Source organism: Eupeodes corollae, chromosome 1, assembly GCF_945859685.1.
Source record: "Eupeodes corollae chromosome 1, idEupCoro1.1, whole genome shotgun sequence".
Classification (NCBI taxonomy): domain Eukaryota; kingdom Metazoa; phylum Arthropoda; class Insecta; order Diptera; family Syrphidae; genus Eupeodes; species Eupeodes corollae.
The window spans coordinates 115,747,613-115,773,125 of NC_079147.1; the positions used below are offsets into that span (position 1 = coordinate 115,747,613).

Here is a 25,513-nt window from a genome sequence, read left to right on the forward strand (position 1 = left end):
ACATCTGTATCAATGACACCAAGTCTCCTGGTAACAATTGTGTTATCTTGAGATTTAATTCGTTGACATCCATATTTTTTGTTACTAAAATTTCTCCTTCAGCCAGCCACTCATGATTTGTATATTGTCTGCGAACATAGGTAATCTTGTAAATCAACAATCTTTTAATTTTATGCATCCAGTTTCATCTGTAGTAACTTTTCCGTCGCCTATATCTAACAGTTGTTTTGAGAATGTTTCAGCGGATGGATCTTGAAGCATTTTAACAACGCATATTTACGTTCTGTTCAGTTGTACTTTTTCAACATTACGCCGCAGTGGCGATGATTTTAAATAGGCGTTTATCTCATCAGCGCACGTTGAATGCGGAATAACAGGAAGTGATTGTCTAAAATCACCTAAACGGAGTAACAGAGTGCCGCCAAATAGTCGGTCGTTGTTTCTTATATCTTTCAATGTCCTGTTCAACGTCTCAAGCGAATGTTTATGTGCCATAGTGCATTCATCCCAGATGATAATTTTACACTGGGGCCATGGATGATTGTTTTTTTTTTATATTGCACACCGCGTCTGGGTTATTTTCAATATTTAGTGGCAGTTTAAATACTGCATGAGCTGTTCTGCCTCCATCCAATAAAGTTGCCGCAATGCCAGAATATGCAACAGCCATTGCGATACTATTATTTTATAGTATGACTGAGTGGTAAGTTGCCAATGATAATACAAAGATCCTCAACAAGAGTTAATGCTTCATTGTACAGGGTCCGGCAAAAAGATGGGTCCGGCAAAAAGATTTCCCACATTTTAAAAGTCAATGACAAATAAATAAGTAATTTAACGGATAAATTTTATTGAACTTTTTAAATTAAATACAATGCCATTTCACTAAATAAAATAATTACTTAGTTTTAAACATTACCATTTTATCTATAAATAGCTTGTTTAAATATTAACGTCTAAAAATACGGGAGGTTTTTTGCCGGACTCTGTACATAGCGTCACTGAATCCTATCGTAAGATCTTTGCACCGTGTAGTTGATGTAGTTAAACCATAGCACTTAGGAATATAAAAAATAGATAAAATCTATTTTCAGACCTACCGATTGTATTATGCAAAATTTCATTGAAATTGGTTAAGTCGTTTCGGAGGAGTATGGCAACTAACAATGTGACAGAAGAATTTCATACATTAGATTTATTTTTTGCTGTAATATGTTTTGCTTGTTATTTATCTGCACATTTGCATTGTCATTAGTGTTATTTATTTATCAATTTTCTCTTTCATTTGAATACTACTTAAGATTTCTGCTTTTGTTTTCTTTTTCAATTTAAGACTGATGCATGTTCAATATTTAGTTACATTAGAAATCACTATTATAATGTATTTATTATCTGTAAAAATTATTATGTAAAATGCAATGTTAGATCTTTTATTTGTGTTTAACCCCTACTCTCATTTTTCTTATAACTCGCTTTATTATTGTTCTTATTATTATCCTTTTTTTTTTTTTTTTGTTAAATGAAGGTTTTTAATCGTACCTTTTCCTTCAATTATATTTGTATTTGTAAAAAAATACTTAGTTACAAAACTCATTATTTGGCAGTAGTAAGATAGCGTATATCAATCTCTGTAAATTGAGCAATATAGGTAAGAAAGAATTGCGATATTTTAACACTGAAGCTTAGTATACAGTTTCCTTACCTGTTGCTATAAAGATACAATTTCAACAGTAAAACACCCATACCTTCCGACAACTATTTTTTGTATTTATTTACATCTAAGGAACGTACATTCTTATACAAATATTAATATTTTTAATTTACATACATAATTGTGTTATCTCTTAATAACACTTTTCTTTTCTATATGATTTGTCCTATACCACTTTGTTCAACTTGCATCCTTGTCAAGTAGGCAAAATATTGACTTTGTATTATGATAAAGCAAAATAAATTAGATGCTAGCTTAAGCTGACAGTTTTATTATAGAAATCATTCGAATTTGTTAATAAATTAATAAATAGTAGAAAAGCTTTTCATTTAAAAATGTATTGTTGTCAAAACAAAAGAAATGTTGAAATTGTACATAATTTTAAAGTTGGAATAAATTGTTTGAACCAAAATAATATGAAATACATATTTATTTCTTAGTTTGCTAACGAAATAGTGTGACGTCTGAAAAAACTTAAAGCTTAAAAATAAATATTCAATGATTATTTCAATGATATCTATAATTGGATACAAACATAAATGCTCTTTTAATACACAGTAGTAATTATAATACCCTTGCAGTCGTTTTTAAAAATTTCAAACGAATTTTATATGATTGTATGTTATCATTGGCTTTATCGACTTAGCCTTTTTTTAAAGAAAGTTTGGCTATTATGAACAAATTGTGATTTAAATAATTCCTTACAAAATTTAATTAATAAAAAAAGCATTCCACAAGGCTTGTACTTATGATAAAATTTGAACAAAATGGTGCTTTTATTATTTTTAAATTCGGTAAAAAACATTTTGTTTGTGTTTATAAGACACAAAAAACAGAATGTTATCTTTATAACTTTAAAATAAAAATAATAAAAGTAAAAATAATAATAATAAAAAAATGATAATAAAAATAATAATAGTAAGAATAATAATAAAAAAAAAAAATAATAATGAAATAAATCACCAAGTTAATGTGACCAAGTGACTAAGACGATATTAAAATTTGGACTACTGTACTTATGTACTTAGTCATTTAAGTTTAAATTGAGGGGTATGTACTCGTACTTCATTTAATTTTGCTAATACCAAGTGTGTTATATAAATTAAAACCAAGTTCACGGTTCTTTACAAGTTTGTTCCACTATATTAACAAAAACGATTAAGCTATAGCATAATGTCGGTAAAGTAAGTGATTTTCAATTCTGTTTTTAAATAATATTGCTCAATTCGATTAGATTGGACATAATTTGCTTTACTCAGTGCAGCTTTGCACGCCATAAAGCAAATCGTCCAATTTCAATTTAGCTCTTATATTAGTCGGGGCACCATGTCCCGGCCTTCCCCAAAAAGTATCAAACGTTTCAAAATGCTTGCTGCATAAATCCTTTTCCAATTGCTGTGACATTGAAAAGCTGCGACGTTTTTGTGACATTTGTTTATTCAAATCGCTCAAATATTCTAGATCTGCTTTGGTCGTCCATCTGCAGAAGGGGTTTAGGTTGAGGTGGTGCATTTATGAAATGGTTTTAATTTGTTTATTATACAAATTTTTAATGTATTAATTTATTTTTTTGTTTATGACAGGGATGTGCATTTTGTCTATTTGTATATTTGTTTTGATCATCTATGAAATGCTCTTATCGGATATGCAAGGTGAATTTTTTTAAGCAACATTTACTATTGGAAGCGTACCTATTGTCGGATGAAGTCCGTTTTGTAACATCCGTACTAGATAGACTGATTGGACGGATCTCGGCTCGCCGTCTCGCAAGGAGAGGAACTAATTCTACCCCACCACCATCATGATAGTCTGATGCCTTTGTACAATTACGGGAGAGACGAGGGCATATCGTTACTTTTGAATCATTCTTGTTTCCTTTTCGATTTAAATTAATTTTTTCGTAGTCTTTGTTCGGCGAAGATGAAGACGTTTTTATTGGACTACCTCCCTTTTCAGGGCATTTACAAGTACACACGGCACAACATTTATCAGATTTTTTCACTGGCCGCTTCTTGAAAGTAAGTTTTTCTGCTGGTGTAACTGGATTATCTTGGTCGAGCTCCTTCAGCATCTCTTTATTGGTCCATCCCTTGAAGAAAATAAAACAGCATTAAACGTTTTCGAAGGTCGTAAAACTTTTCGTAATATACCAAGGACCTCATAAACGAACTTCCATGCCCCTTTGGAATTGAACAAGATTTGCCACCTGGTGCTGGTTTTGCCCAGTTTTGTCCATTCTAAAGCAAATAAATCACTAGTTAAAGGTTCATGCATAATATAGAATAATAAAAGCCTTTGTGCTATCCCTACCGCTTTGTTTCGATGTTTTTTACTTGTTCTTCCCAACGTCGTCGACGAAGGACACTCATCCTTTTTATTAACAACTATCTTGTCTAAGGTTTGTTTTCCCTTGGGAAGGGATTTATAACATACTTCAATGTCTACATGACCTTTATTTCTAAATGTCATCGCTGGGTGATCCTTCAATATTATTTGCAAGCCATCTGGTTTCTCGTGGTGAACCTTGCCATCGCCCGACAAGGGTGTATTGTTAATAATTGCGTACTTTTTTGCCACCTCACAATTGCCAATGGAGATGTCAGGAATTTCGGTCATGGTCAAACGGTGACATTTTCTTCTTTTTCCCGGTGAAAAGTAATTGCTGTAGCGACGACAGGGTAGCAATACCGAAGAGCTTCGGTTAAGGTGCATTGCGCTCTGTAAATATGAGAGGGAGGAGATAGCATTAATTATATACATGAATGTGGTTAAGTGATTAAAAATTTACTATAGATGGAGTTGAGTGCAATCCAATTGAGGAAATGTCCCTTCTGCGTACGTCAACGTTAGGTGCTCCCCCTCCAGGTCGTCCCCAAGGACAATGTTTGATAAACATGTCGTAGTACTGTAAAGATGACGTTTATGTCAATGAAACATTATATATGTAGATACGTAGCAGCATGCGGGTATGTTTATTTAAGAAAATGACTTTAACCGCACGAATGTTTTGTTGATCAGTTAATTGTAGTCATAATCTATTATATATTTTAAAAATAGCAACACGATTATAAAAAAAAATGTGATGTTATCTCATACACCCATGAAATTGCTTAAAAATAAATGCCTTTCAACAGTTTAGATAACGACCTGAAGCATTTATGTCGTGTGATAAAAGAATGGTTTTGGGTCAATGTGGTTCATATTGAAAAACTAAGGCCACTGTCTTCATTTAAATTTAAAATTAAATTAAATACCAATTAATGAACTAATAACAGCTTCATCTTTGAACCATTTTACAAATAAGTCAGCCCTATCATGAATATGGCAAAGTGAACAAAGGATAATTTACAACAGTTAATCATGTTGCACTTGAATTAAGTTAAAAAAGAGGCTTGGATGCGAACCACTCTGATAACTTCCCATCCCGTCTGTCGATTTGTCTTGCTTAAAAGTTTGTCTATATGTAGTCGTATCAATTTTTACCAAATTTGCCTACTATTTTTTGTAGATTTTATTTTTTATGAAAAAACGGACTGTTGGATTTTTATATAAAAATTACTGAATATCGAAAACAATATTTTCTGTGAAATAAAATAAGTTTGAAGCCAATATTTTTAAGTCTTGAAAAGCTATTTGAGTCGAAAGTAAATTTTTACGAAGTTTTAGTATTGGTTTTTTTTTAGAGTTTTATTTTTTGTAAAAAACTGTCAATTCGATTTTTTTCAAACTTTAAGTGAATGTTGTCAACAAGATTTTTTGAAAGATAAAAGTAAATTAAAGCCAATATCTCAAAGTTTTGAAAAGATATTTGAGTCAAAATCAATTTTTAACAACTTTTATAAATTTTTGTTTTAGGTTTTTATTTTTTGTAAAAAAAACTGTCAATTCGATTTTTTTCAAACTTTAATCGTATGTTGACAACAAGATTTTTTGAAAGATAAAAGTAAATTAAAGCCAATATCTCAAAGTTTTGAAAAATATTCGAGTCGAAAATCAATGTTTAGCAACTTTTATACATTTTTTTTAGGTTTTTATTTTTTGTAAAAAAACTGTCAATTCGATTTTTCTCAACATTTTTCAAAATGTTGAAAACAATATTTCTTATAAGATAAAATAAGCTTGAAGCCTAAATTTTAAGTTTTTGAAAAGATATTTGAATCGATATTCAATTTTTACGAACTTTGAGTAATGTTTTTTTTAGATTTTTATTTTTTATAAAAAAAACTGTCAATTAGATTTTTCTCAAAATTGTATCAGATGTCAAAAACATTATTCTTCGTTGCACAAAATTGTTTTAGATATGAAATCATATTTCAGTCGTAAAATTTTGGAGGTGACAAATTTTTTTTTCAGTTTTAGTGATTTAAAAAAAAACCGTTATATTGATTTTTTTCAAAAAATATACCTGTTTGGTATCACGTTACAATCTATTATATAAAATTCAATTCAAGTCTCTAGCGTTTTTGGTTCGTAAGATATTGAGGGTTAACCAAAATTTTCACCTTTTTTCAAACTGCTATCGTAAAAAAACCACCCACGCAATTTTGTTGAGAGCCCTTTCTGCATCTTTCTGCCTTAATATCTGTATAACAAAATTTATTTGAAGTCGATATCTCTTCTGGTTCTTGAGCTATGGACGACGAAAAAAACGTCACGAACGTACGGACGTACAAACATCTTTCTAAAAATCTTTTATTTCCACTCTAGGGACCTTGAAACGTCGAGAAATGTCAAAATTTTCAATTTGACAAATCGGACCCATTACAATAACTTCCTATGGGAAATTAATAAGGCCCAATTATTTAGGAGACTAACTTGGCCATAATTGTTTTAAAGAGAAATCATCCAGATTAAATGGGATAAAATCAAAGTTTTCTTAAATACAATTAAACCATCCATACACTAAATCTGGCTCCCGTACCAAATCCTATAGTGTGCTAAAGCAAGGGCAATTCCTTCAAATCCTCAAATATATAGACACCTCAGTCTTAAGGCTTTCAATGCTTTATGCAAAACAAACTGCTGAAAGTGAAATAAAACTGATTTAGTCTTTACTTTGCTTAAGAGACTAACTCCTGAAAAATGGACTTATTTTTACTTCGCTTTATTTCACTGCGCCATGCAGTGAATTCAAAATCTCAGGTACATAATGCAAAAGAAACTTTGCATACACCCAACATCACGCCCACTTCAAATATTATAATCAAATTGACAAAATGCAATAAGACCGAATAATGTAAACTGGCTTTTTTCAATTTTGTGAAATTTAGACGGATTTTGAAATTTGACGTTTTTGTGTCAACATTATTTCGCGGAACTTTATTTTATCAGTCGCATTCAGAATATTAATACGAATACTGAAAAACTGTCAGGGAAGTGAGAAATACGTAGTGAAAAATATTATACAAATTTGGATGACGAAAGATTGGGGATTCTTAAAATTTGTGATGTCAGCAAAAACTTTTCAAAACAAAATGTCGCAACTTACCTAAACATAAACTTCATTTACCATGAAGATGAATACGTACAATTTAAAATCCCTTTATAAAAAATGTATCGGGACACGAATTTTTCTTTATTATTTCCTTGGGTATTCTTCTTATTAAAAGGGAATCCAATCTGAATTAGAATTAAAATCATTGGAATAGTTCTAGGAATTTTTGAATTATAAAATAATTAAATATATCTTTAAGGACTTTTGTATCTTCATAATAATTAAGCTTCTTCTCGTGTTGAAATTCAGTTCATAGATAGTACTATCTTACTAATATTATAAACGCTAACAAATTTAAGAATAAATGTATTCAAGTTTGTTTTCCTTCCACCCAACTACTTAATGGATTTCAATAAAACCTTACAATTAAAAAGCTTATACTTCAGAATAAAATATAGGGTATAATGTTTTCATTATAGTAAGTGAATTTACCAAAATAAATACATATTACGATAAGTGTTCGAAATATATTAGTGTTCGTTACAAATGCTAGTTAGTTGTTTTTAAATTGTATCAAGGGTCATAAGCTCCATTAAGAAATCAAAATATAGTTTCTTTTTTTTAATAAAAGTTATTATTGCAGTTTGAAGAATTTAATTTATTTACAACAGTTTGAAGAATTTAATTTATTTACAACAGTTTGAAGAATTTAATTTATTTACAACAGTTCATAAGCTCCATTAAGAAATCAAAATATCGTTTCTTTTTTTTAATAAAATGTATTATTGCAGTTTGAAGAATTTAATTTATTTACAACAGTTTGAAGAATTTAATTTATTTACAACAGTTCAAGAACAAGTAGAGATAATACTGAAAGATACAGAAAGGACTCTAAAAAAATTGGGTGGGTGTTTTTTTTACCAAAGAAATTTATAAAAATTGAAAATTTTTGTTAATTCAAAACTGTTTCACGAACCTATAACGCTAGTGACTTGAATTAAATTTTGTATTATGTAATAAGAAAAAAAAAATCAACAAACGGTTTTTTATAAATTAAAAAACTAAAAAAATCAAATTTTAATCAAAACAAATCGATAAACGGGATGGGAAGTTATCAGTGTGGGTCGCATTCCAGCCTCTTTCCTTATTTCCTCTTTAATAATGTTGAAAGGTACATCAGCTAGTGCCTAGTTTGACTAGTTCTCAAAAACTTAATATTGACTATTTTTGGTACATAAACTCCTGTAGCTACAACAACGACTCCCAGCCAAATGGTGACTTTCACCTTAAGATATTTTTTTTTTAAATTTTTCAATTTTAAACATTTTCATTTTTTTTTAATCATCTTTAAACAAAACAAACGGTGGAGTCGTTTTAGACTTTTGGCCAGACACATCAATTTTGTGTACATACATATGTAAGCTTGTTGCCATCTTATTTACAAAATTAGCCACCATAATAACTACTTTTGCCAGATCTCTTCTACCGTTTCGACAATTTGCTAAAACACTGTACATATTCACATCTAGTATTAAGGATCATATGCATGTATAAATATGTAGATATTTTTTAGAAAATGCTAGAACAGTTAATGTTATATCATGATAACAATCGCATCCTTTAAAAGCCCCTTTCATGCAAAGTCCGGCTCATACACTTGCTTCATTTTTATTTTCGGAGACTCAGTGACTTCGTATTTACGTCTTACAGAACGCACAAATAAATTAAGTTGTACTTACACTTCTGCATCTGTAGTATCTGCGAGATCGCTGAGTTATCGCATACACGGTTGCTTCTCTCAGTACACTGTTTGTTAATTATTCACCCAAAAACATAGACACAGCATTTAAAACGATTTAGTATGCATTTTCAACTTCCCATAGGAAGGTATTGTAGTTGTTGAATTGAAAATTTTGAAATTTGTCGACATTTGAAGGTCCCTTAAAGTCATACGTCCGGACGTCGCACAGTGGTGTGAGAGCCCAAAAAAGTTTTTTTTTTAAAAGTCATATTTATCCTTTTAAACTTTATGTTTAAGTACTCTTAGATAACCGTATGATTTAAAAGTATTTTTTAACATATATATTGTGTGTTCTGATTTACAAACCCTCAAAGTTGAAAAATAATTTTTCTCAAATCGCGAACAAATTTTGAGATGTTTTTTCCGAAGTTCCTTTAAGTAAATTCTCTAGCTTCTTAAATCATTTAATTAGTCTATTTTCGATTATCTAAAAAAATAAAAATATTGATTATTTATAAAAGATACCTTCTATAAGTAGTCTCAAGCTTTAGTACTAGAAAAAATGCTTTTTTTTATTTTTGATTTAAAAAAAGCGCCAGATACGTGCAGATGTGGAAGTTATGCTTAAAAATTGGATTTCAAAAAACTCCTTTTTGAAGGTGGTGTTTACTAAAAGTTTGATTTCTTCGGTATTAATTGCCAGAATGAAATGGTTAATTTTAAAAATAAAACAAAATTAATACATTGACCAAACCATTTATTTCTGCCTGGAACATTTTTCAGCTTTGAACTCAATTTTCTTGAAAACAACACACGAAAAATAATATAGTTTTACGATATTTTGAATTAAATAATAGAGCTTAATACAAAATTAAGAAGAGGATTAGGGATAGTCCTTTATATTTTTTTTTAATTTTTCGCTAAAAGTAGGGCAGGTAGAACTAAAAAAGGTGTTTTATTGTTTTTTTTTTTTGTGGTGTATTGCGTAATTTTTGATTACTTGGCTTATTAGAATAAAATCTCTTAAATAAATCTACATATAAAAAGGATTAATGAAAAAACCTTCTACCCTATTTTGGGAGGGAATACCCCAACTTAATTTCTGAGCAAATAGAAACTGTGCTGTCAGAATTAAAAAAAACGTTTTATGTCTCACTTTTTTAAGTCTATGGAACGCAAGTTCATAGAAAAAAAAGTAATTTAAAAAAAAAATAAACTCATTGCCTCGAAGGAGTTTTCGAAGCATATATATCCCAAAGTGTATTGCCTGAAACTTCAACTACTATGGGCAGACCACGATAGATTTTTATCGAATGCTGTGATCGAGCTAAAAGGTGTAATATGGACGTAATTAGAAATATATTTCCTCAAGAAGAGATAAACTATGCAGCAACATCAGAGCTTTTCCTGCTCTCAAATTGATCCTTTTGAGGCTTTTGCATTATTTAAACAAGCAGAATTGTCGAAACGCCAATATAAAGTAATAAGACATGTCCTAAAAGATTTAACTAAAAAAACTTTTATTTAAATATAACATTAAAACAGTCAAATTTTAAAAAATGACAATAACTATTTTTCTAATAATTTTTTCTTGTCCAATTTTGACTCATGTATAAGAGTAATCTTAACATGTGTGTCAAATTTCATTTAAATTCGTTTTATATTTCTGATTTTATAGACTTTTTTCGCTCTCCCATACAAACATCAAAACCCTCAAATTTTAGAATAATGTCAATAACTTTGTTTATAATTATTTTTTTTCAACCAAATTTTGGCCAAATATGATCAGACTAAACAGACTTTTTTGCGCTCTCCCATACAGCCCGAACCACTGTGCGTCGTTGCATCGTGTCGTAAGTTCGGAGAGCTTTTTTCTTCGTCCATATCTCAAGAACTAGTAGAGATATATTGACTTCAAATAATCAAAAAATAATAATGCAGCAAGATGCAGAAAATACTCTCAACAAAATTGAGTGAGTGTTTTTTTATATTATATATTGTAAAATGAAATCGAAGTTATTTGATTTAAACAAATTTAATTGACGCTTTTTTTACAATGATTTTATCTCCAAAATAGTTTTATGCAACGAAGAATTGATATTTTTTTTACAAAATATTAAAACCTAAAAAAACATTACTAAAACTTGGTAAAAATTGATTCCAGACTTAAATATCTTTTCAAAAATTGAAGTCTTTGGTTTCAAACTGATTTCATCTCGCAGAAAATAATGTATATAATCGACAATTAGTTAAATTGTTATAAAAATCCAACAGCCATACAAATTTAAATCTACAAAAAAAATAATAGGTACGCACACTTGGCAAAAAAATGAGGTTCGTTTCGAAATAGTAAAACGCAAAACCTACAAACACAATAAAGAACTGATAAGAAATTGTTTTCGACTCAATTATTAATAGAACAAAGTACGATATTGATTTCAATTTATTTATTTCACACAAAATATGAATATTTTTTTTTTTAAGTTTTAAGCAAGACAAATCGATAGAAGTTATCAGTGTGAGTCGTATCCCAGCCTCTTTTTAGCAAGAGGTGATTTAGCATTTAAAATTTTTAACATGTTACTATCTCATAACATTTAATAAAGTTAAAAACACGGAATAGCTACTTTTAATTTTTAGGAGTTTGCTTAGTCCATATGTATATTTTCAGGAACTCTGACTTTTTAGATAGTAAACACGAAAAGAAAGGTTTAACATTTTGTTAAATATTAAGCAAATTGCTATTTAGTAAATTGTTAAACCCTTAACAAAAGGTTTTTCAAAATTCTGTGCCATAGTTTTAACGTACTAGAAACGTAAATATGATTGGTTTCTTTTTAAAAACCTTTATTGTTGCAAACTAAACGTGAAGTTCAGATTGATGCATTTTTAAAGGTTTATTACTTTTGCAAAATATTTATTGAACATTTCCACTTACTTACAAACTACACACAAAAGAGCGCAATTTATTTATATAAATAGGTAATTAAAATTCTCGAAGTCAAAATTGTAGAATATGGAGTTAATTTATTTACAAAATCTTGTTAAACTTAAAATATTGTGTTAAAGACTTTTACAATTCTCGTCTACTCTGAACAACCATAGCTCCATATTCGTCTTGAAATGTGTAATATAAAGTTATCGGTGTTTTATTGGATACTTTGAATAAAAGGGTTATCGTTTGAGTCTCAACATACATAATATGTAGAACTTATTTTATTAATTGTTTTCCTTTTCGACGAACAAAATAGTACCTACGTCTATTTTCTTCAATTTTATCTTATCTTATCAGTTCATAAACAACTCTTTAAAAAAAATTCTGTCACAATGTCACACATGATTTTGTAGAAATGTCACTCATTCCTACCACTTCATTATTTGCCTTGTTGGCATTTTTTCTTCAATTTAAGATTTTACAAAATACGGCAATAAGGCAAATTCACACTCACCTCCTGTTTGTCTTTTTCAGTTCTTGCCATCTCTTCGGCTTTTTTGCGTCGCCACATTCGCATACTTTCTTCGGCATTTTTGCGTTCCATTAATCTTTTTTTCTCTTCACACCATAAAAGTGGATGCTCGTAATGATCATAACAAAAGGTCCCCATGTTTTATCTTTGTGCTTCACAGATTTTAAGTTTTAAACACGCAGATAATAATTTATCCTTGACAACAAAAACAAACTGCCTTCAACGAAAACAACAAAAAATTCTTAAATATTATTGCACAAGAAAAAATTCTTCTTTTATAGTTTTAAAATTGTATCTTCTTTAATTTATTACTTATTCCAATAGAATTCTCAGAAAATTGCCTTACTTGGAACAGCAAATTAAAATTTGTAAAAATAATGAAACAAAAATTAAGTATAAAATACTTTTTATCCTGAGCTTTACTGCTTAACGTAGGCCATGCAAAAGTTAAACTCACACTGCTAGTCCAAAGGAAGATATAGCATTTTCCCATAAGGAAGGCAAAACACAAAATCAAGTATGGTAGGCAGATCCTTCGGTACCAGGTACCCGGTACCAGAGCAGCTTAGGTACCCGAGTGTATTGGCGCAAATACAATTTTTGCCAGTATGCAGCCAAATATGACTACCTTAATCCTAAAGGTCCTTGAGTCTTATTAAAGCATTGAATACTATCAGGAAAACGTATTATTGTCTACATAGTTTCATTCATTTCGATCCTTCATAAACTTTACTTATAGTTCGAGGGGTAGTGTTTGAAATCATCAAGATTATTTGTAGAAATATATTATACAAACGTACATTTTGAATCCTTAGAGTTGGTATACGATTTGTGGTGATATCAAAAAGAACATCTCCTTTTTTAATGAACATAAAACCTTATGTTCAAAGAATGCTAAACTTGAATTGAGCTATAATTTATTACGAACAAATAATTTTCAAACATTATGTTATTGAAAACTATATAATGTTTTGTATAAAAATACAAATTACACTTTTTCTCTTACAGTTCAAGGATCAGATTAGTCACTTATCAATTGGCGCTCCAACTTGCAACGTCACTTAAGTGACTATCACACAAGATACCAAATATTGGTTCTCGTTTTATGTGTTTTTATCGTCGTTGTTGGCAGGATTGTTTTCAAAACGAGCTGCTAGTTGCTCGTGCTTGTACGTACTCTTCATGGTGCTGAAGACTTCTTATAAGTAGGACAAACAAATAGATGTTGTGTCTGCGTTTCTTTCATGAACTCCTTTATTTATCAGTCAGTTTGGTAAATATGTACCATTTTACCTATCGCAGGTACTTATGTACCTTGAATATAAACTAAACATATGTATGTATGTAAATAAATTTAATAAACTGGGAGCATGGTGTATTCCTTTAGACTGAAAATGAAGTTGACGTGTATAGGAAGGTTAGTAAATGTGCCAAAGGAATGTTTGCTTTTGAATGAAAGCTTTTGTACAAAACGAGAATTGTGAGCGAGTTCTTCTTCTTCTTTGACTTAAGCTTAATTGGTTTCAACCCTTCAAAGTTATTTACGTGCATAAAATGCTTTTGTAGGTCACGACTAAGACATTGGGGGGAGACAAAATATGAAATGATTATGGAAATTTGTTGATATCAATATATCTACACAGGTAAATAGAATAAACAATATGAAAGGGGGACATGTTTAACATAGCTAATAGCCTCCACATAAAAGAGCGAGAGTAAGAGGAATAAGATGTTTAAAACCATCATTAATTCTGATCTTAGCCAAATGCATGTAAAAAGTAAGGTTATGGTCTGTTACTAGTTTCTCCTCGTATTTTGGTAACCTACTGTCACCTCCCTGTGGTGAACATCGGGTGCCTAGTACCTCAACTGGAGATTGGGTTCTAACCCTAGTGGAAAGTTGTTGGCGGCAGCAAACGAGAGAGGGGGAAAGAGGTGTTTCCACTAAGGCACTTCTCCTTATCCAGACGGCAGCGGAGGAATTCCCGAGATGGAATCAACGGTGGCGTCTTCAGTTCCAGTAAGGTTGAAGTATTAAGTGAACACATTATAGGGCTTCATCGACTTATTCGGAGCCTAGGCCTATATGGAGCGGTTTTATCCGGCTCCCCATCCTTGGAGTTATACTTAGGATCTGGCTCTCCTGGTTGGGGGTTGTGGTTTTGGGGTGACTTCCTGGCCACATAAAAACTTTATAGTTGCGAAGCACCAACAAGCCTCGGATACGGACGGATTTACTGTTGGCAACCAACGCAAACGAATCAAGGACAACGAACTTCGGATATGCACGTGGAATGTTAGGTCCCTTAACAGACCACGTTCGGACGAAGAATAAGCGGAGGCCCTAGACTGCTATAAAGCAGACATCACCGCCATCCAGGAAATACGATGGATGGTGACTGCTACCACGAAAACCATTAGCGCTTATTTGGATGTGGCTTTGTCATTGGACTTAGGCAACAAATCTTGAGTTATAGGTGCATCAATGAGCGCCTCATGACCATACGCATGAAGGCTAAATTCGACAATATTAGCCTGATATGCGCGCACGCCCCCACAGAAGAGAAAGATGGCAACACCAAAGATATGTTCTTCGAGCTCTTAGACAAAACATATGAGCATAGTTTTAGCAACGATATTTAAACTGTCCAGGGCGATTTGAATGCCAAGCTAGGAAGGAAAGACATCTTTGGTGGAATAATCGGGAAAAACAGCCGCTGTCGCGGATGGCTTGAATGCCGAGCTCTTTAAAGCAGCTGGAGATAAGTTGGTTAGGAGCATGCTCCAACTTACCTGTAAGATATGATCGAAAGAAAGCATGCCCGATGAATGGAATCTCAGTATTGTTTGCCCGATCCTGAAAAAAAGAGACCCTTTGAACTGCTAAACCAACTATAGAGGAATCAGTCTACTTAACATCGCCTATAAAATCTTTTCTGCCGTAATATGTGAACGTCTAAAGCCCATCGTCAACAAAATGATAGGTCCTTATCAGTGTGGTTTAAGACCAAGAAAGTCTACAGTCGATCAAATATTCACATTACGACACATCCTGGATAAATCCCAAGAACACCAAAGCTACACCCACCATCTTTTCATCGATTTAAAGGCTGCATATGACATCATCTACAACGACTAGCAGAGACATGTCTAGTGTTGGCATCCCTGCCAAACTCGTTCATTTGTACAGGATGACCATGGAGACCGTAAAGGTTGGAAACAACTAAACAGAACCTTTCGATGTCAAAAAAGGTTTGCAGATGATACCGCAATTTGGGTACCCGACAAATGTGTCTCTAAGGTAGCAGTAAAACTACAAAATGCCGTCGACACAGTGATTTTCACAAAATTTTCACATAAAAAGATAAACAATATTCCAATTATCATTAATAATCAAGCTGCACCTTACGTTAATACGGCCAAATACCTTGAAACGACTTTGGATGCAAAGCTTAAGTGGAAAGAGCACATCAAAATAAAAGAGAAGAACTAAACTTGAAATATAGAAAAATGTACTAGTTGCTTGGTAACAACTCTGATTTATCAATCCGAAACAAAATAATGCTGTATATTCAAGTACTTAAGCCTGTTTGGACCTATGGAATCCAATTATGGGGCTGTACAAAAAAAACAAATACCGAAATCATCCAAAAATTCCGAAACAAAGTCCTTCGTGGAACAGTTAATGCACCTTGGTACATAAGAAATACCGATCTACATCGCGACTTACATATAGAAATGGTAACAGAAGTTGTTCAAAAATACGCTGTATTGCACAACTAGAGACTGCAAAGCTATAAACTTAGTAAATTTTATCTTGCTTAGCTATTCGCTCGATTTGCTTGGTCATTTTATCCTCAGTAATAAATAGTTTCAATGCAAAAATGTTTGTACTTCGGTATATCTTGTTTAAATGTTCCGTTATCCGCTCAGTAGTACCCGTGGCATGATGGTTAGTGCGTTGGACTGTCATGCAAGGGGCTTGGGTTCAATCCCTGCCTGTGCCACCTTAATTTAAAAAATTAATTTTCGCGGGTACTGCCTCTTGCGAGGAATTGACAATTTCTTCAAGAGTAATTCTTGTCATGAAAAAGTGCTTTCTCAAACTAGCCGTTCGGATTCGGCCTTAAATTGTAGGTCCCTTCCATTCCTGACAACAGTACTCGCACACAGGAATGGTTGAGAGTTGTAAGTCACTAGGCCCTGGTTCACAACGGACTGTTGCGCCACCCCATTTGATTTGATTTTGATCCGCTCAGGGCTGACAAAAATAGACCATATTGTATGTCTAATATGTTAAAGTAAATCTATCATGCATTTATTTATGACAAGATATTCTATTTTAGTTTTTGGTTCTGAAGTTAAGAATCTTTGCTTTTTATAAGCTGACTCGAATAATTTGTAATATAATTTATAATTATACGGAAATATCCATAAGCTATAATGTTCGTTTGTTATTTTGCAAAAAGCTAGTGTCCACAAAAATAGCGCGAAGATGTAAACATAGTAAGAACATAATTTACGAACGAACCGCTTAGAAACCACAGGTACTGTAGCATGAAGGGTAGGTATACATTGGTACCTAGCCACTTTTAAAATTATTCTTTTGTAACAACTTCTCATAGGAAGTTATTGAAATGTGTCCGATTTGTCAAGTTGAACATTTTGACATTTCTCGACGTTTCAAGGTCCCTAGAGTCGAACTAAAAGATTCTGTGCGTGCGCGTGTACGTACGGACGTTTTTTTCGTTATAGATTGCTCAGGAACCAAAAGAAATATCGTGCCACGAAAAAAACCGTTTTAACATCTGATAAAATTTATAGAAAAATTGAATTGACAGTTTTTTTATAAAAAATAAAAACCTTAACAAAAAAATTAATAAAAGTTGGAAAAAAATTGATTTTCGACTCAAATATCTTTTCAAAACTTTGAAACTATTTTTATCTTCTAAAAAATATTGTTGTCAACATTAAAATAAAGAAAAATCAAATTGACAGTTTTTTTTTACAAAAAACTAAAAACCTAAAAACTAAAAACAAAACTAAAACTTGTCAAAAATTTACTTTCGATTCCAATAGCTTTTAAAAAATTAAAAATATTGTCTTCAAACTTTTTTTATTGCACAGAAAGTATTGGTTTCGATATTCAGTAATATTTTTTTATAAATATCCAACAGCTCATTTTTTCATAAAAAAATAAAATCAAGAAAAAATAGCACGCAAATTTGCTAAAAATTGATGTTCGGTTCTTGATATCTCCCGAATTAAAATCATTCATCTAATTTGTAAAAATGTTAGAAATGCTACTAAAATTGTAAAAAATTTGTTTTCCACTAAAAATCTACTTAACAAAGCTAGATTTTCAAACTTAACTATTTCTTTATATAAAAAAAAATATTGCTGGTAATTATAAATTTTTTAAGAATGATTCAACTGACAACTTTTTCAACTTACTCGTAACCCGAAAGACAAATCGACAGTATAACGGGAAGTTATCAACGTGGGTCGCATCCCAGCCTCTTTTTTTTAATTAATCGTATGGATTGACTTAATTTGAAGATATAAGTGGACAGTTGGTTTACAGCAGGATCTGCCGCTTCGTTATCTTTAATGTAAACATGCCCTGGAATCCAGTTAATGTTGAATACTCCGCTTAGAGATAAGAGGCTGTCAGAAAAAATGCAGAATTTGCCTTTCCTTTTTTTGCGTATTCCATAGCACCCATGATAGCTACTCATTTAACAATAAAGATGTTGCCATTTTCCCTTGGTTTGGCCAAAGGCGTGATTTGGCTGTATTTGAACCTTTTAAGGTTTTTAAGGCGAAGTCGAACTCTGCTATGGTATTGGGCAATTCAATTTTGTTGGAAATGATGATAATTCGACCAAAACTGGACGACAAACAATTCCAAAATTGATTTCGAGTCTAAAACTGTCCCTGTCGTTGTATCAATTACCTTAATAGATTTGCTAAAAAAGATTTCAGTTCATTTCATAAAATTTACTTATTTACTCTTTTAAAAAAAAGTTGGCCGCATATTAGATCAAACATCAAAGTAACAGGAGACTGAAACCAATATTTCTTATTTGATAAGGATATAATATATTAGATAACAACACTTATCCTACATATACAAAAATTATATGCAAAGCAGATGTTTCTTACCAATTATGTACGTTCTCACAGAATTGTCAGTAATAAAAAAATATGGCATTAATTTATTTCTATTTACTATAAGTCTCCATTTTGAATTAACCTCATTAAACTTATTACTTTAGAATAAACCAATTCTCGAGCATCAACAGCCCAGGTGAAATCGATGTGATTAAATTGACGAAAGTCAACTAAATATTTTCCAACCACATTTGGCAACGCCCTTCTGAGCTTTTCAACGTCATTTGGTACTACTAAATAATCGTTTGCAGCATAATGTATTGCCACTTTGGCAACTACTTTGGTTAAGTCATAATCTGGAGAAGTTGCTCTTCCGTATAATTGTAAGTTTTCATTCCTCCCATAGTCGAACTGTTTAAAACGACCAGAATTTTTTAATTGCGAAAAATGCCAAACTTGTTTAACCGATGCTCCAGCAGGGTAATGTCCTAATATCACCGGCAACATTGTCTGTTGGTTAATAAGAATATATTATAAATGATTTAAATAAAATTTACAATTTTTACCGAGTTCATCTGATCCTCGTCGAATCCAGCTAATAAAAAAATAACATTTGAACAAAGTGCTTGTGTACTTTTGCCTTCTTTGCAGAAATGACTGGTTATGCGTTTCATGAAATCATTGTTTGTTGAAAACTCATAAGTTCCAACCGAATTGAAATAATTCTAGGCAACTTATTAATTAAAATATGGCCTTCTAATTCAATAATAATACAATGACTTACAATTATTTGTTTCTCAAAATATGTCATGACTTGAATAATTGGACTCTTCCCTTCACCAATAAATGCCGCTGGACCAAGAGCTTGCATTGAAATAATTTTCTTATTGTACTCCGGTCTTAAGCTACACATTATGAAAAAGGTTGATGCCCCCTAAAATACATAAATCTTCAATGAATTCCAATTTAATTAAAAATTTAAACAAACAAAAATACCTGAGAATGTCCAATATAGTGCAATCTTTTGAAGGTTGTTCTTTGTAAAATATAATCGATTGTGGCAGGAATGTCATATATTCCAATTTCATGGAAGGTGAAATTCCAGAACTCAGGTTTACTTGGACTTAGAGTAATATGTTTTTTGGAGTAAGTGTTTCCACGGGCATTTGCCAGCCATACATCATATCCCTGATCGTAGAGCATATAAGCTGAAGAAAAATGGTTGTTGGAAAAACGCTTTACATTTAGTTATTAGTTATTAGTTATTAGTTATTAGTTATTAGTTATTAGTTATTAGTTATTAGTTATTAGTTATTAGTTATTAGTTATTAGTTATTAGTTATTAGTTATTAGTTATTAGTTATTAGTTATTAGTTATTAGTTATTAGTTATTAGTTATTAGTTATTAGTTATTAGTTATTAGTTATTAGTTATTAGTTATTAGTTATTAGTTATTAGTTATTAGTTATTAGTTATTAGTTATTAGTTATTAGTTATTAGTTATTAGTTATTAGTTATTAGTTATTAGTTATTAGTTATTAGTTATTAGTTATTAGTTATTAGTTATTAGTTATTAGTTATTAGTTATTAGTTATTAGTTATTAGTTATTAGTTATTAGTTATTAGTTATTAGTTATTAGTTATTAGTTATTAGTTATTAGTTATTAGTTATTAGTTATTAGTTATTAGTTATTCGTTATTAGTTATTAGTTATTAGTTATTAGTTATTAGTTATTAGTTATTAGTTATTAGTTATTAGTTATTAGTTATTAGTTATTAGTTATTAGTTATTAGTTATTAGTTATTAGTTATTAGTTATTAGTTATTAGTTATTAGTTATTAGTTATTAGTTATTAGTTATTAGTTATTAGTTATTAGTTATTAGTTATTAGTTATTATTTATTAATTATAAGTTATTAATTATTCGTTATATTTTCAATTAGCCGAAAATCGGTTAAATACAAACTTAAATATCTCAGATGTGGGGTATTCAGAAAAATAAAAGTAACACAATTTCTTAAGAAAAATAATATGATGAGACGGATTACACGTCAAGCGTTAATCGAGGAACTCAATGCGTACGCGCTGCGAAATACTCGAGCTACAGCAACAAATTTAAGCAATGGAGAAAAACGAAGGATCAATTTCGAGGAGTTAAGATGCCGCTGTCTTAAAAATCAGTGAAGATGACCATTATGATATCATCAAATGGTTCCAATAGATTGACGATTGCACTGATACCTGCATATACACCACGAAGGAGATGTGTCAAGCAATTCGTCGGTGCGAACAATCACGAGGAAAGAAATTTATCAGCAATGAAGGGTTCGGTCATTGAAGCCCAACGAGACGTGCTTAGGCTATGCAGTCGCCATGTAATCAATCGCAGCAAAATCCGACATTGAAGAACGGGAGCTTGTAGATTTAATTATTGATGGAAAACAAAAATTAGCCATTTATATTAAGGAATCACTTACACTGAGTGTAACCATAATATGATTACAAGTTTAAAATAATTAATTGTAATGAAATTATTCTCCAGGCTTAAAGAATTCAGTAGTGCAGTGAAATAAAGACAAGTGAAATAAGTCCAGATTAAAAGAATTGGCCTTTCACATTTGTTAAGTGTAAGAGCGCCAATTTTCAATAGTTGGCCTTATTATACTTAAACAAAGTGAAATAAAGTTAAATTGGTTATACTCGTATTTCACTTTCAACGGTGTGGTTTTTCATTAATGCAAAAAAAAACTTTGCGTACACTCAAGCTCGCACCTACCCTAAATCCTATTGTTTGCCCAAGGAGGAAGGTTGCACCCCTCACCGAAATTCGGTGCCGTAAAAAGGATCAAGTGAAATAAGACCAACTTTTAAAAATTGCACTTTACAAAAGTGAAATAAGGGCAAATTGTCTTTAAAAATAAGACCAACTTTTTTTTACGGTGAGGTATGTATGTAAGCGGGGCACCAAAGAATTCATTGAATTATTATTCTGAACTCCCTTTTTAAAGGAAGAAAATAAGTCAAACTAAAACCATATTAACAAATGTAATCAGTGCTTCCTAGGTTATTGACAACTCCAGACCCCTATTGGTTCCAGAGATACAGCACTTTTCAAATACCTCATTGATTTATCATCAAAATTTTGAAATTCTTGCTGATCTTGTGAATTTTCTGAAAAGTCTTGAGCATGAATCAAAAAGTGTTATATCAACTTAAAAATTGGTACGAAATAAAGGATGTGTCTTAAATGAATTTATTTCTGATTATAAATTTTTAGGAAGTACATTTTTTCAAAATATATTAGTATTACAATTGAAATCTTCTCAACGGTGTAGACAAATTTTTGCATAACAACCTGAAAGGCTCTTTTGTGACCTTATACATACATATATAGTTCATATTTTTTGTCTATCTAAGCTTAACTATCTCAAATTTTCAAGTTCAAGTTCAACATTTTCCTTGGTACCACTCGTGAAAAATCACGCTTATGGATCCAAAAGTTAGAAATCTCTTAATACACGCAAGTTGGTCATGTGTAAAGAAAAAAATATAGAAAATTCGATATTCGTACGGAAAATTTGAGCCTGATAGAGAAAACTTTCTCGAAATCATAGTCAAACAAAAACAAATGAAAACATTGTTATATGAAAGTATTATGGTATAAGAACGATTACATTGCAAAATGTAATCAAGTATAACGAATTGTCATAAAAATACATGAACATTGAAATGACAAATTATAAAGTCATAGGGTCACAACTACGATGTGATTGAGTAGGTTTAATAAGATATAAATAACACACGTACAAGTACTTTATTAAACTGAATTAATAATAAAAATCCAGTTTTATTGTGTAAATCAATAATTGATTTGAACATTGGACATAGAATGTATGAATGAATGAATACGTTGATGCAATTGCACGTGCAAACAAATCTGTCACTGCTTTCTAATTTTCCAAAGATTTTATTGTATAGACTTCATTAAATTAATTAACAAATTGTGAGAGAAGTAAATAATAATAAATCAGACGAATTAAACCAATAAACATTGATACCTAGAGCAAGGGTAGTTCCAGACTCTCAGGCTATTTTTTGAATAATATCTCGGATGAATTCGGGAATATTTTCTACATTAAATTTATATGCTTTAGAATAAATTTTTAACTGTACACATACACTCCGCTCCACGCAATAGAAACAAACTTTTTTTTACTATCAGACCGTGTAGTGCTTTGGTAAATATATAAATTCACCTTTTGGTTTAAGTTCTTATAAGATGGATCTATTGCAAATAAAACTACATAGACAGAACAATTCACGAAAATACCATTAGCTTATTTTAATCACTTTTATAATTACTTCATTAAAAAAACTGTTTTTGTTTTGCGCCACTTTAATAGAAACATTCGCTTAAATAAGGAAACAAATTGAAAAAATGCAGTAAAGAGGGTATTTTTTTATTTAAAATGATATTTTAATAATGTGTGCTACCACCTTTATTTGAAATAACTTCAAAAACCCTGTTGGGAAGTGAATCATAAAGTTGTTTTAAGTAATTTAGTGAAATTGCACTCCATGCCTCTTTAATAACAGCAGTAAGTGATTCTTTGTCATCATACTGTTGTCCAGAGTCGTACACTCCATCCACATACGTTTTCTATAAAATTTGTGTCTCTGGAGTACGGTGGCCATTAGAGTAAGGTAACATTTTTCTCGGCTATCCAACTTTTAATGATCCTTGCGTTGTGGATTGGCGCGTTGTCTAATTGAAAAGTCCATGGTATTGGTCAAAATACATTGGTAACCTTAGGGAAAGCTTCTTGCAATATTTGCTTGTAGGAGTTTGCCGTCATTTTCAACGTGGGAAACTCCAGATCAACTGTTCCAAACCAGGAAATTGCCCCCCATACCATTACACCGCCTTCGCGGCTATGGTGGCGCTCCAAAAACCTTGGTTCCTTTCCCATGTTATGAAAATAGAAATTATACCCGCCCAGGCCATCTAAATTACATTTTTTTCGTCAACAAATACCACTTTTATCCACTCTTCCTTTGACGTCATATTCCTTCTGCAAAAATCTATTCTATTTTGTCGTCGTATTGGATTTAATGGTGGTTTTTTCTTCAATTTAAGGCGCTTCAAATGTTGTGAGTTTGTGACCTATGAAGGACACGTCTAATAGTGTTAAGACTAGCTGCAATACCACTTGATTTTAGCAGCAGAGTCGCTTGAATTGGAGGCCAGCCTAATAATCTTTCTTCTGTCTGCTTCTGTTGTGGCTCTTGTTTGCCTGCCCTTCATATTTGTTCCAAAGCTGTCTTTATTTAAAAGGTACGACGAAACAGTTTTCACACTTTTTTCTATTTTGTTGGCAATTGTGCGTAATGGAAGCTTGTTTTCCGCGTATACTTGTATTTCGGCCTTTTCTGCAAGGTTTAATGGTTTTCCGCGGCCCATTCTTTCTTTGATCGAACAATAAATGCTTTTAATCTAAATTTCTATTACTGAAATAAAAATTTTTGTCGTAACCGTAACCAATAGAAACAAAACGCACACTGTTCCTACTCATGTGGCGCAAAAATAAACAGTGTTTTTTAATGAAGCAATTAGAAAAGTGGTAAAAAATAACCTAATGGTATTTTCATGAAATATTCTGACCATGCAGTTTAATTTGCAATAGATTCCTCTTATAGGAACTAAAACAAAGAGGTGAATTTATATATTTACCACAGTGCTACACGTTCTGATAGTAAGAAAAAAGTTTGTTTCTATTCAAGTGGAGCGGGGTGTATGTTAAAGAATTTTTAAAAAATCAATATAAATGTAAATTGTTGTAAATTATGTCGTTGAATTTAAAATTAAATATTAGATGTAAAAGAGTTCTGTCGTATTCAATGAAAATCCACTTCAAAATTAAACTAAAAGTGGAACGTGCGTTCTATTATTTGTTTATGTACTCGTAGGAGTTCCGTATGTAATGGACTGGGCTGCTCTGGTTTCGAAGGGGCTATAAATAATTTGTTGTACTCCAAAGCCCCCACGGTTTTGGACGGAAGCTGAAGCTATCATTAAACTAAACGTTATTTCCTCTACGACGACCTAAGATTGTTACTGTCGTATTTTAAAATTATTGGGTTTTTCTCAAGTCAACAATATCCTACACTGAAGATTCAAGTCAAATTAATTTACAAAAAATCAACCTATGAAACATAATGAAACCCGGTATATTTTACGAATAAGAAATAAAATTGTGTTTTGAATAATTGTATAAGTTTAAATTCAAAATCCAATTGTCAGTTTATTTTACAGTAAATAAAAACCTATACCCTCTAATGAAAAGGCATACAATTGAATACAAATTTCCCGATGCTCAACCCGATGCTTAAACCGTATCTCTAAACTGGTCATAACCATGAAAAGATTTTTCAATAATTTATTTTTTTGTAAAGGCTTAGGCTATAATATGTATACTAGCTTACCAAATCCTTTATCGGGACCCATTAAAACCCATGTGCTTGAGGCATCAAAAAGTCCATGAACCAATAAAACTGGTGTGGCCCTACGCCTCCTTGGTATTCGGTGCACTTCTAAAATATAACCATCCTGTGTTATGACACTATGTATTTCAGAAGGATATCCATACTTCGAAATAAGTTCGGTCTAATGAATTAAGAGACAAATGTAAACTAACTCCATCCGTTTTAATTTGTTAATTTGAATATCGAACTCACGGTAGATAAATAAGTGTCTTCTTTAATATTAGCTTCATTACTTGATTCCTTAGTTGAATAATTTTCTATTTTACGTTTATTTGCGTTTATTTCTCTTCTTTGAAAATCCCATGTTGATTCACAAAATGGAACTGTGAGTATTAGAACTAGTACCACCCGTAACGGCATCGGAAAATGTACTGATTGTTCTCCACCATACAAGCATCCTAAGCTATTGAACTTCAAAGTCATTGGTGTAATTAATTATTTTTTTATTACAGAAGCATTTAATATAATTCATTAAGTGATAATTTCAATAAATAACGATTTGA

The 25,513-nt window shown here is 31.3% G+C and overlaps 2 protein-coding genes across 7 annotated transcripts; both read right to left on the reverse strand.

Moving 5' to 3' along the window:
• Window positions 1–1,746: 1,746 nt before the first annotated feature.
• LOC129938764 (uncharacterized) lies at window positions 1,747–18,654 on the reverse strand. Of its 6 annotated transcripts, none has more exons than XM_056046499.1 (7): window positions 12,811–14,386; window positions 12,336–12,566; window positions 4,500–4,616; window positions 4,022–4,429; window positions 3,862–3,948; window positions 3,403–3,800; window positions 1,747–3,191 (listed from the first exon to the last, which is right to left on the reverse strand). In XM_056046499.1, the coding sequence occupies exons 2-7, from the start codon at window positions 12,489–12,491 to the stop codon at window positions 2,963–2,965; spliced, it is 1,395 nt and encodes a 464-aa protein (XP_055902474.1). In that variant the 5' UTR covers window positions 12,492–12,566; window positions 12,811–14,386; the 3' UTR covers window positions 1,747–2,962. The 6 variants fall into 6 exon arrangements, with proteins under 6 accessions (XP_055902474.1, XP_055902475.1, XP_055902472.1 ...); XM_056046500.1 differs by lacking the exon at window positions 12,811–14,386 and adding an exon at window positions 12,700–12,799; XM_056046497.1 differs by lacking the exon at window positions 12,811–14,386 and adding an exon at window positions 12,700–12,799 and having other exon boundaries at window positions 12,336–12,570.
• Window positions 18,566–25,448, reverse strand: LOC129938766 (lipase 1-like). The gene is made up of 6 exons (XM_056046503.1): window positions 25,203–25,448; window positions 24,951–25,131; window positions 19,464–19,675; window positions 19,252–19,401; window positions 19,034–19,192; window positions 18,566–18,977 (listed from the first exon to the last, which is right to left on the reverse strand). Exons 1-6 carry the CDS (start codon window positions 25,431–25,433, stop codon window positions 18,585–18,587), a joined length of 1,326 nt encoding a protein of 441 aa, XP_055902478.1. The 5' UTR covers window positions 25,434–25,448; the 3' UTR covers window positions 18,566–18,584.
• Between the last annotated feature and the right edge of the window lie 65 nt (window positions 25,449–25,513).